Source organism: Musca vetustissima, unplaced genomic scaffold, assembly GCF_032173495.1.
Source record: "Musca vetustissima isolate MV318-11 ecotype Yass unplaced genomic scaffold, APGP_CSIRO_Mvet_v1 utg6662, whole genome shotgun sequence".
NCBI classification, from domain to species: domain Eukaryota; kingdom Metazoa; phylum Arthropoda; class Insecta; order Diptera; family Muscidae; genus Musca; species Musca vetustissima.
In genome coordinates, this window is record NW_026873128.1 from 57,066 (window position 1) to 76,610 (window position 19,545).

A 19,545-nucleotide genomic window follows, 5' to 3' on the forward strand; every position below is an offset into this window, starting at 1 on the left:
CGACGGCTCTACGTCATTCAATGTTTTCAAGTTACAGTTCGAGACAGTGGCTTCTAGAAATTCGTGGAACGACAGCGACAAAGCGGTTGCACTACTTCTGGCATTGAAGGGCAGTGCTGCTGATGTTATACAGAGTATTCCTGTCGCTTCTAGAAGCAACTATGAAGATGTTATTGCTGCACTGGAACGTAAGTACGGTGGCGAACATAAACAAAACATCTACCTTATGGAATTAAGGGGAAGAGTACAGAGGGCAAACGAGACCTTACAAGACTTTGCAGCTGAGGTGGAACGTTTGGTGTTAATGACGTATCCAGGAGAGAATCACCCATTGCTGGACCGTATGAAAATCGAAACCTTTGTGAATGGCATACGTGACCCTGAGATTAAATGTGCAACATATGCGTCACCAAAAGCGTCGTTTGCCGAAACTGTGTCGTTTGCCCTTGCCCAAGAGACGGCAAGAATGATTGTTAAGCCCCAGACCCACAAGATTAGCCAACTGGAGACCGAATGTTGCGAACACAAATATCTCGTTAACTTGATCAAGGACGCCATGAGGCGGGTAATAGAAGAAACAAAGTTAGTAGGGATGACTAAGCCCAGGGTTAGATGCTACAACTGCGATAAAGCAGGTCATATTGCGCGCGAATGCAGAGCTAAGCGCAAACGATCCAGGTCATCGTCACCACCTCCAACGAAAGATGGTAGAAGAATGGCTCAACAGTCCACCAATGAGTCACCGTTAAACAGAATCGAGCACAGAGAAGACGGAAAACACGGTAATGCTGATGCCCTGTCTCGTCGGCCATGCAAGGTAGAATACAGGCACTGCTCAAAGGCCGAGTGCAAAGAGAATATCGTTGATGTCCGACGATTGCAGTTTGAGTCGGGTGAAGATTGGTCGACGGAACAACGAAGAGATCCCATTCTGGGCAAAATAATTTCGGCCATAGAAACGGGCAAGCGACCTAGTCGGAAAGAAATTACCTCCGAAAGCCCTCTTTTAAAATCCTATTGGGCCCAGTGGGACAGTCTACTTATAAAAGATGGTTGCCTATATCGCAAATGGGAAAGTGAGGACGGTAAATCTCACCGGAACTTGATCGTCGTCCCAGACTCCAAAATAAGGGATGTCTTGTCGGAGTTTCACGATGGGCCAAGTGGAGGACATCTTGGCATAGCAAAGACCGCTAAAAAGGTAAAGCAGAGATTCTACTGGGTCGGCTGTCAAAAATCCATTGCCGACTGGATCGCCAATTGTGGAAGGTGCATAAGAGCTAAAGGTCCAACACGGAAGAGTCGAGGCTACATGCAGCAGTATAATTCAGGAGCCCCTTTTGAAAGAATCGCAATGGATGTAGCTGGACCGTTCCCCACAAGCGACTCTGGGAACCGGTATGTCTTAGTGGTCATGGATTACTTCAGTAAATGGCCAGAGGTTTATGCTATCCCAAATCAAGAAGCCAGGACAATTGTGGATGTGTTCAGCAAAAATTGGATTTGTCGCTATGGTGTTCCATCTGAGGTTCATTCCGATCAAGGTAGGAATTTTGAATCGGCGATCTTCAAGGAAATGTGTGACTCCTACGGAATCAAGAAAACCAGAACGACGCCCCTACATCCACAATCAGATGGCATGGTGGAAAGATTCAATCGCACCCTTGAAGAACATCTACGGAAAGTGGTGGACAGCGGTCAACGAGACTGGGATGAGCATATCCCCAAGTTTCTACTGGCTTATAGATCGGCCATTCATGATTCCACATCCCGGACCCCAGCCAAAGTTCTGTTCGGAAATGAGTTAAAGCTACCTGGCGATTTGATATTCGGTGCTACCCCAAACGACGATGTGAACCAAGATGAAGACAGTCAAAACTCTTTTAGTAAAGTCCACGATGCAGTCCGACATCGAATAAAAATGGTTAGCAACCGCATGAAGGCAAGGTACGATCGAGCGGCAAATACCGATGGGTTTCAAGAAGGGCAACTGGTACTATTGTTCAACCCACAACGAAAGAAAGGACTATGCCCCAAATTGCAAACGCACTGGGAAGGACCCTACAGGATTGTCACGAAGATAAATGACGTCGTTTACCGCATCCAGAGGAGCGACAGTCCCAGGTCGAAGATGAAAGTGGTACATTTGGAGCGGCTGACCCCCTACGGAACGGGAACTGTGCCTATTCGGGACGAACAGGCTTAAGCGGGGGGCAATGTTACGAATATAAACTTAGATTTAAGTTACTTTAGATGAATTCCGTTAATTTAAGAATTTGAATTGTAACGTAAATTTCTACTACGCAGTTTATTTGAATAACTTCACAACAACAACTACTGTATAGATTTTTCTACATCCTTCCATTTCCTCTTTCATTGTCTATTTTTTTGTTGACGTACAATTCTTGTTAAACGTCATCATTGATGATCGCTTAATTCCTCTTTCTTTGTTACCCCCTCACCTGTATATGTGTTGTTATTGTTTACTCAATGTAAGTTTGTATGTGTTGTTGTTATTGTTTGCTCAATGTAAGTTTGTATGTGTTGTTGTTATTGTCTACTCAATGTAAGTTTGTATGTGTGTTTGTTGCATTGGTAGATTGTTCGTGATCCAGATGTTACCAGATCGTCTAGAAACTTCTGTAGCGACAGGCAGGGCTCATATAAATAGAGGGAATGGCAAGGCAGTTAGTCAGTTGTGGATCAGATCGCGAATTGAAACCGTCGTGTAAAGTAAAGTGCAAAGTAAAGTTGTGTGAATAAAATCATTGTAATAATCGTAATCAGAAAGAACCCGCGTTTTATTTGGTACGAATTGTATCGGGAAAGAAAACAACGTCTACACGGGATGAGGTAAAATCCAAGAACGTAACAATATGTACCCTTAGAATTGCATGCCAATGTTCACTCGAAGGAACATACTCATGTCTTTCTACAACCTATGCTAAATTTAATTTCATTCGGTCAAATTTAGTGTCGTCTGCGTACCATGGGACACATTTATGGAAAACGGTGTATAGTAAAATTGATACATAATATTCTGTACGTCACAAAAATGCGACCTGTACTTTGTTTACAATATAACATGGGCAGACAGACAAATTTCGTGCAAATCTAAAGCTATATAGAGCTTTGGTGTACCATTTACATAAAATCGGACGAAAATATATATGGTAGGTATATCGAATTTTTTTCCCGAAACTTACCATTCATCATTCTAGGCTCAATTCTGTACGCCATGCCAAATTTCGTGCAAATCGAAGGATATATAGGGACTTTGGTGCACCATTTACATAAAATCGGACGAAAATATAAATGTGAGCTATATCTAAAACTGGACCGATTTTCACGAATCTTAGCATACATCATTCTAGACTCAATTAAACACGCTATACCAAATTTCGTGCACTATTTACCTAAAATCGGGCGAAAATATAAATGGGAGCTATATCTGAATCTGATCCGTTTTTCACGAAATTTAACACACATCGCCCTAGGCTTTATTTAGTACGCTATGCCAAATTTCATGTAAATCGAAAGTTATATAGGGACTTTGGTGCGCCATTTACATAAAATCGGACGAAAATATATATGTGAGCTATATCTAAATCTGAACCGATTTTTCCCAATTTCAATAGGGGTCGTCCTTGGGCCAAATAAATGAGCTGTGCCAAATTTCATTCAATTCGAATCAAAAATGTGACCTGTACTTTGTTTACAATTTAACATGTACAGACAGACGGACATGCATAAATCGACTTAAAAAGTGATTCTATGCATATTCTCAAAAGGAACCATGTGTCTATCTCGTTTCCTTTCGCCTGTTACAAACGTAGGCACAACGACATAATACCCTATATCACAGTGTGGTGAAGGGTATTAAAATAATACAATTTTGACAAATATGAAAATAGGATTTCATATCCAACAGCTAAAGAAAATAAGACAAAACTTCAAATATCTGACGTGAATACTAATATGTTAATTATCGCATTATTAGTATTAGAACATACATGAACATATAAATTTTCATATACAATAGTTTTTTCTTGGCAATGACAATCCAATTAATTGTAGAAAATTAACATATTTTGAAAATTTTCCATAATTGACAATTACTTTAAGATATTATACGCTGCCAATTTTCGCCCAAAATGTGTCCAAAAAGAACTATGAAGGGATAAAATCATAAAAGTTCGATATAAAACGTGTGGAAATCCTAATATCTTCCAAAATATATTTGCAACATTTTCGCGGATTTTTCTCAAAATTTTCACATCTGTAAAAATACAAAAAATCGTGCATCTAAATAAGTTTATTAGCTAGAAATTTCAAACTTTGTGACAGTTATTTATTTCGATATTCGATACCTATGTATCGAAACTACTGATGTACGGTGAGAGCTTCATATCGAAAACGCGATTGCTGAAGGTGCCCCGATGCCGAAGGTGCCCCAGTCTCCCCTACTCTGTATCAATAACGCGTCGTTATTGTTGCGGCGTGTGATAATTCGGGGTTTGTGAAAATTCGTACTAAAAAGGAATTTGGAATTCTGGAATAAAGGTACAAACATTTGCTATGTAGCATAAGTTATTAAAAATAGAATGATGTGCAAAAATATTTTTTGGAAATTGGTACAAAAATTGTATTAAATATTATAATACAATGGAACCGATAGTGATATAAATCTGAAACTTCGAATCTAGCTTTAACTATTAAAAATATATTTTTTTTTTTTTGAAAATCGATACAAATATGGTTCATTAAGTAAATAAATATCATGCTTAAGCTATTCAAGGTAGAATGATGTGCAAAAATATTAAAGGGAAAAAATATATTACAATGCAACCGTTATGCCTGAATGATGGAAATTAGTACTAAAATCGTACCATATATCTGTAATATAATTACTAAACGGTAGGGGAGACTGGTGCACATTCGGCACATTTTTAAAGCTCTATATCTCAGTACTATAAAGGTTCTATTTTGTTTTAATATGCGACTCAATGTTTGACTTTTAAGGCTATATTTTCTAGCTGCGGACGTTTACGTCTCAAAGTCCACACACACACTTATATTTTTCCATTTCTTCCTATCAATCTTCTAAAAAAACTGCCTTAAAATTTGAAAAGTGAAATACACAAAATACTTATGAAATGGAATGGAAGAGTACAAAAACCCGTGCATTTATATAAGCTTACTAGCTAGAGGTTTCAAACTTTGCTACAGTTATTTATTTTGATATTCGATACCTATGTATCAAAGCTAGTGATGTATAATGAGAGCTTCATATCAAAAACGCCATTGTCAAATGTGCTCCAATGCCAATGGCGCCCCAGTCTTCCCTACTATACGGCACGGTACGGGTGAGGGTAGAATTCTAATATTGGGTGCAAAGCCCTTAAGTACTAAATATTGCATCAGGAATGGTGGGTGTGGCGAATATTTAGGTTTTCGATAGTCAAAAAGGTGTACCTGTAGTCAAAAAGGTGTACCTGTATAGGAAGGGCAACCAGTCGATTTTCAACCGACTGGCAAGTGAACGTACATTATTTTGAAGACTTGTGTCATTGTATGTAATTACTTTGAAACTTAAAGCATAAATTAATTGAAATAATTTTGTTGTTAATGTTTTGTAGTTGTTTTTTGTAATAAGGAAAATTCCTTCTTTTCGACGGCGGGCATAATTTCAGATCATTGGAACATTTCAAAAATTCCAACGGAATTCGAAAGAGCACATGTGTGGGTCTCGTCTGAACTAGGATTATTAATATCACATAAAAATAAACAAAATTACGAACCTATAATTTTTTAATTCCCTATTTTTCTGTTTGAGTTATCGTGCCTGCCATTTGTAAAGTTTCAGATGCATACTTGTCATCGCTTTATGCTGATAAATAACCCGGCTAGGTTCTCAAGAATTTTTGAGATTTGTACTTCAAATTTTAAAGGAGCATTCGTGAATTACTGTGGTTCGAATTAAATAGAAAACCAAATTTCGATTTTTTGAAACCGAGAATGGGGGAGGTCCTTTTAATGGACTAGATTGTTTATAGGATTGTAGAATTTTTATAAAAATTCTAGATTGTAGAACATTGTTGGGCTATGTCGCAATAAAAAATCAATTGCAGATGTTTCCGTCTTAGAATAAATTATATCTCAAATACAATTTTTATTTGAAGAATTTGAGGCATTGAAAAGCACATTATCCGGATTGCGAGGAAATTTTTTTTTTTTCGTTTATATTAATGATTTAGATTATTATTAATATTAAGTATGTCGAACATTTTATTTAAGTGTATACATTTCGCTGTTAACTGTTTTATTTATTATTCCGTTTACTAGTATGGTATTTAATTTTAAATATTCCTTTTGTCCAATCTTTGCAGGAGTAACGGTTACACGATTGGCTATGATGAATCATTGTAGGGCATTGACTATGGCATGCCGATATACAGAAGGCGAAACTATGGTGTGTGTTTTAGATTTCAAGCGTGAAGTTGGACTTTGGCATGCCGTTCTCACTTCCGTTTTGAATGGGATGCATGTACTTTTTATTCCTTATGCCCTAATGAAGTTAAGGCCATCATCGTGGATGCAGTTAATAACGAAACATAGGGCCTCATGTTGTCTAGTCAAAAGCAGAGATTTGCACTGGGGCCTTCTAGCAACGAAAGACCATAAAGATATAACCCTTTCATCTCTCAGAATGCTCCTTGTCGCCGATGGAGCAAATCCATGGTCATTGTCCTCGTGCGATCAGTTTTTAAGCGTTTTTCAGTCCAAGGGATTACGTGCTGATGCTATTTGTCCATGTGCAAGTAGCTCGGAGGTGTTTACGGTCTCTCTGCGTCGTCCTGGACGTTCATCGGTTGGATTTAGTCAGTCGGCTACTGGCAGAGGGGTACTATCAATGGCTGCCTTGTCTCATGGCGTGGTTCGAGTGGACAGTGAAGATTCGTTGACCTCATTAACACTGCAGGATTGTGGGCAAGTTATGCCAACGGCTACAATAGTAGTAGTGAGGTCGGAGGGACACCCGGTTTTATGCAAAACAGATCAAGTTGGTGAAATATGCGTTACAAGTGGTGCGACAGGTTCGACTTACTATGAATTAGAGGGCTTGACAAATACGACTTTCAAAGTGCAACCCCTTTTGGAAGATCCAGAATGTGATAAAGATGGTCAAATCATTAAATCTAAACCTATTAGCGAAGAGTTCTTCGTACGCTCCGGCCTTTTAGGATTTTTAGGGCCCGGTGGTCTAGTTTTTGTTTGTGGTTCACGTGATGGATTGATGACTGTTACAGGACGAAAGCACAACGCCGACGATATAATTGCTACTGTACTGGCGGTGGAACCAATGCGTTTTATATATAGGGGCCGCATTGCAGTTTTCAGCATAAAAGTTTTAAGGGATGAACGTGTATGTGTCATAGCAGAACAACGACCTGACTGCTCAGAAGAGGAAAGTTTTCAATGGATGTCTAGGGTGCTGCAAGCAGTCGATTCTATTCATCAAGTTGGCATATATTGTTTGGCGCTGGTACCGCCTAATCATTTGCCCAAGACACCTTTAGGAGGGATAAATCTATGTGAAGCTCGTCGAAGATTTTTAGATGGAACTCTACATCCTGCTAATGTTCTTATGTGCCCCCACACATGTGTAACAAATTTGCCAAAGCCAAGGGAAATCCACCAAGGTAAGTGGAATAAAAAAACCCAACTGTTTCCTATGACAACACGTTAATTACTTCAAAACCAAAAAAATCTATCCTATTTATAATTCCGCAAAATATTTATGCTTAAAATACCCCATTTCTCATGTGTACATAATCATACTTAAACAAAAGACATACATACTTAACACATACATAATAAGATTCTAAACAAAAACAATATATTTTCACCTTTGTTACATATGCCATACATATATCTTAATGTTAGAAACTGCACACTTCTAATAAAGATGTATGCGAAACGATTGATATAGGCAGACATATTGACAATATTGAAATAGAATGAAAACCTAAGTTGGACAATTTTGGCCACACTTCCAAAGCACTAAGAATAAGTATAAAAGGGGGTATGTCGGACGGATAACGTAGAACTTTCAGAATAAGTAAATATCAAAATGATCGCCAAATGGATATTGAGTACAGTATTTATCGGTTAATTGATTTCAAAATTAATGTCACTAAAAATAAATTTCCTCTTACTTTTTACCGGTTAATTGCATTATTATTGAAAAATAATCTGCCATTTTTTACATACATATTTGACATCATTTGTGAAAGACACTAGGTGCTAAGGAAAAACCCCAAGAGCCCATGAGTTTAATTTGTTTTTTACAATAAAATTGAAAATTAATTTTATCTTAATTGAACAAAAACTTGTGCAAATGTCGATGTATATATGATTAATTGATCGAGAATCCTTAAAGTTTTTTTAAATAAGACCTACAAAAACCATAATTGGAGCTCCTTTCTGAATGGGACAACAAAAATTGTAAGAAAAACATCAATTAAAAAAATATGTATTCAATGTGCGCGTGTATCATTAAATATTGTTGGTACGGGATTGGTTTGAATAAATTGTTAACTTGGTGATGTTTTCCTCCTTCCATGATACAAACAGTATCTTCATTTTCATGGACACTCAGTTGCATTATGTAACTTATTGGGCGAATTACCACTCCACTAATATTGCACTGTTATATGTCCGATTAGTGCTATTTGCCTTCTGCCTAAAAGTATCTCTTCCTCAGTTAAGCGAAACACGGCGTTATTACAATTTCAATTTTGTTTTTGCGGTTTCAAAAATTTTTTTGCCTTTTTTTAATTTTACGTCATCTACAAGTATGACATTTGACACATGACATTTATTCAGAGGCAATGTATTAATGCATTGTGCATTGCTTCTGAAGAAATATCATTCTCATCAGTATCTGGATTCAATGGTTGATTCTTGCGCAGTTCGTCAAATTATAATAAGATGTTTTTGGGACCACAGGAATGATTATAATATTTTGGCAGTTAGCCTCTATTGTATGATATTCTATTAATATGTGAATTTACAGGGTTATCCAATTCGTGGCTTCAAAAGTAAACGTAAATAAAATACATTTTAAATATTTTATGATACATATTTTTTATTATAAACTAGCGGGCCCGGCAAACGTCTTGCCTAGCAATATTGTTGATTTATAATTCCCGGAATTTTAGATTTGTTTTTAAACCCCCCACCACAAGGTAGAGTGTACAGATCTTTGTAATATGTTTTTTCTATTTTTGCATTCTAAAGTTTCTGTTGATATAAATTTATTTATATTCGAATTCGTGGAAAAAAAATTATTTTTAATAAATTTAAATGCGCATATATTCGGTATTTTGAAGATCTTTGGCACGGCCTTCAACAGAATTGCTTCTAATTGAATATAAGGGATACTTACTGAGCAAAAAAGTTATCAATATTGGTCCACCTTTGTGGACCAATATAACGGTACATACAATATTCGGTATTTTGGGGATTTTCGTCACGCTTTCAAGCAAATTGGTTGTAATTTTATATTTTAGATCATCATTGAGTACAAAATATCATTACAAAAAATTATCAATATTGGTTCAAGTTTCCAGGTAACACCCATAAAATGGTATCCCCCATACCATTACTCAAGTGGTGTCAAATCTTTGTATTAGCTGTAATATGTCATTCCGGTATATTGGGGGGTAAGACACATTTTTGCAAACAAATCTTTATTTAGGTCCAAGTTTTGATATAGCTCCTACATACTGGCCCCGTCCCCATTTTCGGTATTTTAAATAAAGACCGAATTTTCTCAAAGAGTTGGCTATAATTAGGCAAAACGGATTCCAGTGAATAAATAACATCATCCCAGAAATTATGTACAAAACTCAACGTTTAAAAAAACGCCATAAATATTTCCAGTTCAATTTTTCGTTATGTTTAAGTTCTTACCCCCATTTTTACAATTTGCAATTTTATAGGTAACATCGTGAGACTCTTTGTTATAATAAATGTTTTCGGTGGAGATTTTGGTATCACCTCCACATATGGTATTTTGCCTTGGCTGTTTTTAAATATTACTGTTTTTTGTTAATGATAGATTTTTGCAAAGAAAATATATTGTATATTAGTTTTATTTCTGTGATACAAATTTTTTGTGTCGGATATATGTGAGGTATTCTTTTTATAAGTTCAAAGATATTGACAAATGATTATGCATATAACCACCATAATATGGTACCACTTGATTTGGTACTTTAAGGAACAACATGTTCTTATGGAACTATTATAATTATTTTGAAGGAAATTTCTTGAATGGACACGAACTCCATTCAGAATGTCTTCTGATTTTCCATCCTAGCAATTGCCCAACAATGATCGCGTGTAAATTCAATGTTATACTTTTAAATTTTTTAGGTATTCTCACATAAAATAGTTTCAATACAATATCAATCCAATTGAAAAAAATAAATAATAAAATATTTGGAAAAATTTTCAAAATGTCTCAAAATAACATCTGTGGATGTTGCAACCAAAATAGCTTGATAATAAATTCGTGGAAATGCAAATATGCTTCATAAATTTTTTTGCAAAATTTTCGCGATTTTCAAATTTTTTGAACCTTTTTAACCTTCCCTGAAGCTCCACTAACATTTCAAGACTAAGATAAGAAAAATCCTTTCAGCTGTTTCCGAATTTTAGCGAGACTAACGAACAGCAATTCTCATTTATATATAAAGATTTATTTTCTATCACTTTTTGTGTATCTCAGCGATAACTTGATGAATTTTGGTTTCTAAGTACTCAAGTTTGAAGGCTTATCTGCATAAAAACGGTTTTTCACGTAGCCCCATAAAAAGTCTGATGGTGTCAAATCGCATGATCTTGGTGACCAGTTGATATCGTAACGACGAGAAATTACGCGACCAGGAAATGTCTCATGCAATAAACCCATGTTCATTCGAGTTGTGTGGCATGTGGCACCGTCTTGTTAAAATAATTTTCTGGATAAAATGGCCTTGCTTTAAGGGAACCCCCCCCCCCCCCCCCCATTCTCGATTTTAATTTTTCAAGATTTTCAATGGGCTGGTAAATGAATACAAATGCTTGTTAAGGTTTGTAACTTTGCACATATATAATTGAAGATTTAAAAGAGAAGAAAAATAATTTACAAAAAAATTTTGTTATTGTTTTGTTGTTTTTTTTGTAATTAAAGAAAAGTCCTTATATTGATGGCGGACATGATAACTGCCCGCCATTCGCAAAAAAATGTTTAGAGAAAAACGCGTTTAAAGTTTGAGAAGCCCTTCAGCCGTCACTTGATGCTGACACAATAAATCGGCTATATCTTCAAGAGTTCTTGAGATTTTCACTTGAAATTTTGTAGGGACATTCTTTAATCAGTGTAGATTCGAATTATATCCACAAAAATTTTGACCCCGAGAATGGGGGGGTCCCCTTAATTATTTGAGGATTTAGTATACCCACCGAGTGAGAAATATGTTTAATCGCTAAAGAAAATTTTGTTCGACAAATTGGTGTCCACCGTCTTTTGATCAAGCACCCATTCTATGTATCTACGATGTTGTGAATATTCAAATGATTTCAGTTTTTGCGTGAGCTGGACTTTATGTGGAATATCTAAATGCAAAATACCCCATAATGTGCTGTAAACAGTCCTAACTCCTGAGAACTACGAGAAATCGACAAATTCGCAATTACGTGAGCATTTTTTTTCAGCGGAATGAGCGAAACGCTTCAAATTTCCAATTTTCTAATAAAATAAATAAGTTAAACTATGCTAAAGTAAATTTAGTATTGCTTCAGGCTATGTTTAGTAAAGGTAATATTGATAATCAAATTTCATGATAAAAATGCAACTCAAATATACAAAATTCAACTCTACAATGAATTATGTTAAATATTGAAAAGCGCCAAATTCAGACTACAGAAGTTACGCAAACAACTTAAATATAATAACAAGTGAAAAAGCGTTAAGTTCGGCCGGGCCGAACTTTGGATACCCTCCACCATAGATATACTGGCAGATACTTGAAATGAAAATATAGGGAACATACAAAAAATGGACCTATACCGACATATCTACAAACCGATTATGTAAACAATAATTTTTAATAGGAAATTATATACAACAGAGTGTTAGAACCAAACCCAAAACGCGGAAAAATCAGATAATTATATTAATATAAAAAAATGGGGTTATATGGGGACTACGCCTAAAAGGGGTTGACAATTAATATTTTTTGGTAGGGAGGTGTGTTTCCATATACAGGTACAAAATACAAAATTTCAGGGATTTCGGTTATAAAACGCGCTCAAGAACCTCAAAATGCCGAAATTTGGGGGTACCTTTATATGGGGACTACCAGAAAAAATTGACTTATATTTATAATTTTTAGTGGAAATATTTGGTACCCAATAAGAACCCAATGTACCAAATTTCAGCGAATTCGGTTGAACCCCAAAAACGAAAATTTGGGGTACCTTTATATGGGGGTCTACAAGAAAAAATGGACCTATATTCCCAAAGTACTAAATACTGAAAATTAGGAGGTACCGTTATATGGGGGCTACCAGAAAAAGTGGACCTATATTTATAATTTTTTGTGGAGGCATTTGGCACTTAATAAGAACACAATGTACCAAATTTCAGCGAATTCAATTGAAAAACGCGCTTTATAGGGTCGGAAATGAATATTTCGGTGAGTTACAAACGGAATGACAAAATTAATATACCCTCCATACTATGGTGGAGGGTATAAAAAGTAGTCTTCATTATAACCCCAATTATTATAATTTCGTAAATTCTAAACGTAAATTTCGGAAATATCCTAACAGTACGAATCTCGACTGTGCGTATCCTCTGATATTTCTAAAATATCTGATATGTTTGTTGATTTCTTTCTTATTTTTGGAGATTCAGTTTTATAATTCTTCTTCATAAATCTGGCAATAGAAGAATATTTGACAATTATAGGGGAATTGTACAATTGAGTGCTATCCATAAGCAATTTGAATTATTTGTAACACGTAGGTTATCCCATATTGTTGCCCCTGTAGTATCTGCATATCAACATGGTTTCTTAACTGACAGGTCAACATTAACTAACCTATTAGAGCGATGTCATTTACACTGGCTTTAATAAAACGTTGGAGATCTACACAATAGCAATATAATTATAACTTTGAACGGGAAAAACAGTTACATTTCTTTCATTAGGAAAAGCTAAAATTATAATTATAATGACATTAATTGGAGGCATCGAACAGTTTCTTTTTAGTGATGATTTCGAAGAATATCTCGAAAGGATGAATCAATTCTTCAAAATAAATGTGGTTAAAGAAGAAAATAAAGTGGTTTTGTCGGTCCGGAAACATATAAACGCATGTAAAGTATTCTGCTTCCAGAAAAAGCGACCGCCAAGGCATATAAAACATTTTTAGATGTTATCCCACCACATTTTACACCATTTTACACAACAACAAAAGCATCGTTAACTTAACTAAACATTTCATGCAAAGAATTAGAACTGTTTTAGCTGCGGGAAGAAGGGACATTCTTACAAGATACGATTTGAACGAATGGTGGAAGTGGGCCTTTTGTTCTCGTTTTGTGCTCATTTTACGAATGAGGCAATAAATTCTTTACGATACGAGCATTCGCCAAAGAATGTTCGCACACACATAACAAACGAGTGAGAGCACACAACAACGATCGTTCGTTTCGTTTGGTGGTTGAAATTCTTTCTGACATTCTCTCACGAATGAAAACAAACATTCCCGAATTTTCGCGAATGCTCAAACTCAATAGTTGTTGGACATGTGATTTGTTATTCCACACACTTTCTGCCACACACACACATCCTTTCGTTGTGTGCATGTGTTTACTTTTTTATGATATTTTTGTTTGTTGTTGTTTTTAAAAGTGCTCGCGAGCATTCGCGAGTGGAGTCTGAGCATCGGTTTAAACCGTTATTAGGAAGAAACTGGTTGGAACATGGCCTATAAATAAGGTCACCCGGGGAGACCAGCTGGATATCTGCGCCACTCAAGTTTGCTGTCAAAATGCATTATTGTGAATTGACTTCCATTATCAAAACGTTCACAAAGTCGAAATTTTTGACATTAGACTTGAGAAAAAAACAGCTCTTTTCCGATTTCGATTGCTACCTGTGGGACATTATTAATAGATCTTGGGTTGGAAGTAATTTTTCCATCATGGAGAACAATTTTTACAGTTATGACTGGTGGGTTGTGTGACAATTCTTTTGTGAAAAGAATCTACCCATCCAGTGTTATTGAGGATTTGAAATGTAGATTTGCCTCGTTATTTTTAAGAAATAAAAATCCTATAAATACGTTTTCAGTAGAAATTTTTTACAACCTGGTGCACAACCAAAATTTTTCAAAGCTTATTCAGTGCCATCGAGCTTTATGTCTAAAGTTGAATATGTGCGAGGAAGGTTTTATATAACCAGTGCGGAATATTAAAGTTACAATAAACCCGGTGATTCATATGGATGTATATCCATTGCCTATTATAGACGGAATCCTTGCTAGTATGATAGGGAAACATGTTCTTCGTAAAGAAACACAGTGGCAGTGGGATAATGGATGTGCAGTTTTTTTAAATTGCAAAAAACTACTAATAGAAATTATCTATTGATTCCTTGGAATGCTTCGGCTTACGGAGTTGTAACAATTCTCAGTATTCTAGTTGAAGGAAAGGATATAGGGTCTACCACATTATCAAAAGCAGTTTCTACCACATTCGCATTTTCATAGTGGTTTTTGCTATTAAAGGGTTTCATAAGTATGTGTATAGGATTACAGTGTATACTGATCATCAACATCTAAGATTGTATCAATCAGGTTTCACAAATGAATTCTGTTTCTTTCTAATTGTAATTGTGTAATTAAAAATCGACCTGGTTCTAAATAGGGAAATATTGATTTTTTGTCAAGGTTGTCTTTGGAAGGTTCAACAAGTATATCAAACTTCAACATTAATATCTTTAATTTTGATACGAATAGTATCCCGACAACTATTAAATATATTGTAAAAAGAAAAAGTGATTGCAAGTTAAATTATGGAATTTGTTAGATATGATTCTTGGCCAAAACCACAAAATTTGCAAAGTGCAAATTAATTTTTTACAAAAATGTAAATCTTTCTCTTGATGTCAATGATGATAGTTTTATGCAGACAGGTTATTAATACCGTCTATTTTACCGTACCGAATCTAAATTTGTTACACGATGCACATGTTATTGGCAAGGAGTTGCGCTTGGTGGCCTTCATCGATTCTAATATCGGACAAATTGTTGCTATTGTCAAAGAACACAGGATAATACCAAGTATTGTCCAAATTTTACTTGGCCTTCTACTTCATATCCATATGAATTTATTCCCGTTGACCTTTTTCAATTTCAAAATACAGATTCTTTGATTGCTGTATACGATCAAAGACATAAAAACCGTTAACACTCGACAAAATGCATTTTGACAAAATAGTTTATAAAAACATATGTAGGGGTACTCAAGCATAACAGAGACGTGTTAAGACTAAAAACTCCAAAAAGTGAAAATGTGTGTATAAAATTGTAAATCCAATTATAAATCTACACTCAATATATATGTTTTTTTATTTTATAAGCTTGCGATATAGCGCTTAAAATGTTTAACATTGTTGTTATGATATCATAACAAGTTAGTATTTTGTCAAAAACCAAAACTGTTGTGTTAGTTGAGAAATTAAAGCAAATGTTTTCTATTTTGGGTCTTTGTAATACATTGGTTAGTGACAATGGACCACAGTTTCGAAGCAATGATTTCCAATTGTTTCTTAAATGCATAAATAAATGTTCTGTCCGCATATAATCTTCCTAGCAATAGATTGGCTGAAAGAGGAGTCCAAACTGAAAAACGTTGTTAAAGCCATATTTTTTGCAAAATGTGGTTTTCAATTTTTATTTAAATATCGCAACACACCAACAACTGTTACTGATATTTGCCCGAGTGAAGAAGAAGAATTTTTTGATGCCAAAGACTCAGTTCCAAACTATGATAATGTCTCTATAAATGATAGAGATTATTCGATAGTGAAATATTATAGTTTTGTTATTTAGGAGTTACTCTAATTTTGAAGAAAGACGGAAATGTAGAGTAACTTCGGGTAATGTGGACCACCATTTTTTTTTTTTTTTTTTTTTTTTTTTTTTGATATTTTGGGCGTACCAACGCACTATAGGTAATTTGGACAGTTTTTGGGCAAAAAGTCATTTTTTCAATTTTGGAAAATAAAATCTTTTTTGATGTCATTAAAAAGAAAACATGTCAAATTTTATGAATCTGTAAGATTTTTTGCGTAAAAGTGTCTTAAAAGCGGTGAAAATCGTTGCCAAACTCTAAACTTTGAAAATAAAATTAAAGAAATAAAAAAATTTAATAAATCAAGTCGTATTTTAAACCGTTTAAAACCGCTAAATTCAAAGCATAAACATAAAAATTAAACATGGAGAGTATTAACGGTGGTGTGCGCTATTTATTTAATACATAATATTTGTTAATACGTTTGTGTAGCGATTCAAAATTTACATATTTGACTATAATAAAAGAAATTTTTCTATTTTTTACACATAAGTCATTTTAGATAGACTTTTACTAAAATGTTTAAATTTGTCAGATCTTTTGACAACTGAAATATATAAATGAAAGCCTTCTAAATTGATTCCAATAGGTCTCAAATTGCGATTTTTTGCGTTTTTCAAGATATACCAGTTTTTTGTATGGAACTTCAGGATAAAAAAAATAATATTTTCAATATTTGGTTTGATGAAAGAAATAAAAGTAAGGAAATATATTGTTGTTCACAACGTCCCCGCAAGTAAAATTGCCAATAACAACAATATGGACGAAAAATACGTCAAATTAAAATAGGAAATTAGGTTATTTTGCATGCATTTGTCAAGATGCACCGAATGACATAAGAAGATAGAACATTTCCGCGAAAAAACGAATACGCACGAATTTTGATTACAAAACAAATAACGTGACTCTTTATCCGCAAATAAGTTGTCGAAGGAAAGATTACGAGAAAAAAATCTAAATAGTGGAGAACAGAAAATGGCGGGGTTGAGTTCCCCCTTAGAATATAAACCATGAAACATTAACTTTTTTACTTTTTTCAGGATTGATTAAAAATAAAAAAGTGGCATATAAAAAAATTTGTTCAGTATATCCAGTGTTTACTATAATCGTGTTCGACTGTAGTAAGCCTGGTTTTATCTCACTTTTACATATTAATGTCCTTAAGGAGTATTAGTGGGTACTGCATTAATAATATTAATGCATTCTGCAAAAACATACGACATTGTAATAATTATTCCTTTAAAAATTTAATCGCGGGGTCGAAATTTTATTAAATTACTACTCTAATCGTTTTCAATCGTTTGTTGTGTATAAAACAACTAATGAAAATATCTGAAAAGTATTAGCTTTGTTCGTTATATGTGTAGTTGCTTATAACCGTTGTTCGTTATATCCGGTTTTTACTGTAGAAATCTGCGTTTTCTCTTTCTTGTACATATACATCATTTAAAAAGTCAAAAAATCGTTTAAACCCGCTGTTATTAATTTTTTCCTAAAAACAGGGCAAATTACCTATAATGCAACGGTAAAAACTGAAAACAAATTGTTTTCACAACATAGTAGATTTGTTGGCTAAATATATTCCAAGTCAAAAATTATATATATTTGTCTATAAAAAGTTTATTGTAAAGGTAGGTTGTGGCTTGGTTGTGATAAATTTCAATTTATTACACTCTTCTGTAACAATGAATGCAAAAATATATGGGTTAATGTTTTGGAATAGCCCCCATTTAAGGGTACCGCCCCATTTGCGGTATTTTGAAGGTCTTTCCTTCATTATCCAACAGAAGCATCTGTAATTTCGCATATCGAGTTTTCAGAGGATAGAATACCTCCTCTCATATTAAATGCACCCACGTTTCGAACTCGTCCTCATGAAAAGTTCCACTTTTTTATAGTGGTCCACATTACACGACATTGAATATTTTTATTTAGAAATAATTATTGGCTTCAAAAATGAATAAAAATTAAAAATCGCCGATTGTAATTACGGCTAAACGTATATTTTTGTTAAAGAAAACAAGAAAAACCACATAATAACTTCTTTATATTTGAGATAAACAAAGTGTTCGACTATTTTGCAAAAACGTTCGACTATTGTGCTAAAAAATGTTCAAATCACACTTTTGCAATCAGAGCTACATTTTCTACTACTACATTTTCAACATTGCGATTATTTATTAAAAACCAATTTTGATGTTTGTTTTCACTAATAAGGAAAATATTTATCAAGGCAGCATTGAAATATTTCAAGCATTTTCTTAGATATGGGGGAGGTCCACATTTGACGCATGGTCCACATTACCGGAAGTTACTCTAATGTAATCATACATATAGGATACTTAATATTTAGTTCTGTAAACGTTATTAAGTTAAAAAGTTAAATACATGTATTTCAATGAATGTTACGCAAATACGCATTGGTTATCAAAATATAAAGCTGAAAATTTTCAACATTGACAATGCGTATTTTGAATTTTTTGTTTTTTGAAAATAGAATTTTGTGTTTTTATGAAAAGAAGCATATTTCGATCAATTATAAAAATATGTTCATCCATTTTCGTTGTTTTCAATTGGCATAGATGCAAATAAAGTCTTTGCGTATTTGGTTAATACGGACGTCTATCAAACCTTAAAAGGTGAGTATTTTTGTACGGAGCGCAATAAATTAGGTACGACCCTCAAATACAAAATTTTGAAAAGTTCTGTTTCTATGTCATATGCTGTGAGAAATTTTGTACAAATATTAGTTTAAATTTTTAAGGAAGAAAAAAATTATATTCAATGCAAATATGGTTGTTGATGATACATTTTCCCACACAAAAATATATTTGTTTCTGTTTTGTCCTTCCGCCATAGATTGGTCACATAATTCGACTTGTTGCGAACTAATGTTTGTCAAAAATGTCCCCATTTTTTCGGTTATCGTATGAAAACAAAAATGAATGAAAGACAATTTTGAAAATATTTTTTATTTTTTATGGTTTCTCTTTTATAATTGTACGTGTGAGCACACCACACCAACAGCCCATGGGACCCATTTTGGGCACTATTGGTTTACTTACAAATTCAAAACATCAACTCACATGAGAAGTAGAAAAACAGTTCAGTCCTCAGGTGAAGTGTATGTGTAAAGTGTAAAAACTCATCGGGTATTCCAGAACATGACCATAATTTTTTAATTTATTTATAAATATTTAATTTTGTTAGTAAAAATATGAACTTTACTCTTTATTTCAATGAGAACAATCGGTCTCATGCATAAAACTTGAGCTTGAGCTCGGACTCGATTTTATGAGTAAAAGGTGCTTGTCGTCGTATGCATAATAAAATTTGGTGTATTTGCG

General features: G+C 34.4%; 1 protein-coding gene across 1 annotated transcript in view; it reads left to right on the forward strand.

Annotated features, from left to right (window-relative positions):
• LOC133323030 (disco-interacting protein 2) overlaps positions 1–19,545 on the forward strand; it is a 103,142-nt gene that overhangs the window by 26,068 nt on the left and 57,529 nt on the right. Inside the window, exon 3 of the mRNA XM_061531992.1 lies at positions 6,390–7,703. Coding sequence (XP_061387976.1) covers positions 6,390–7,703 — 1,314 coding nt within the window. The remainder of the gene's footprint in view (positions 1–6,389; positions 7,704–19,545) is intronic.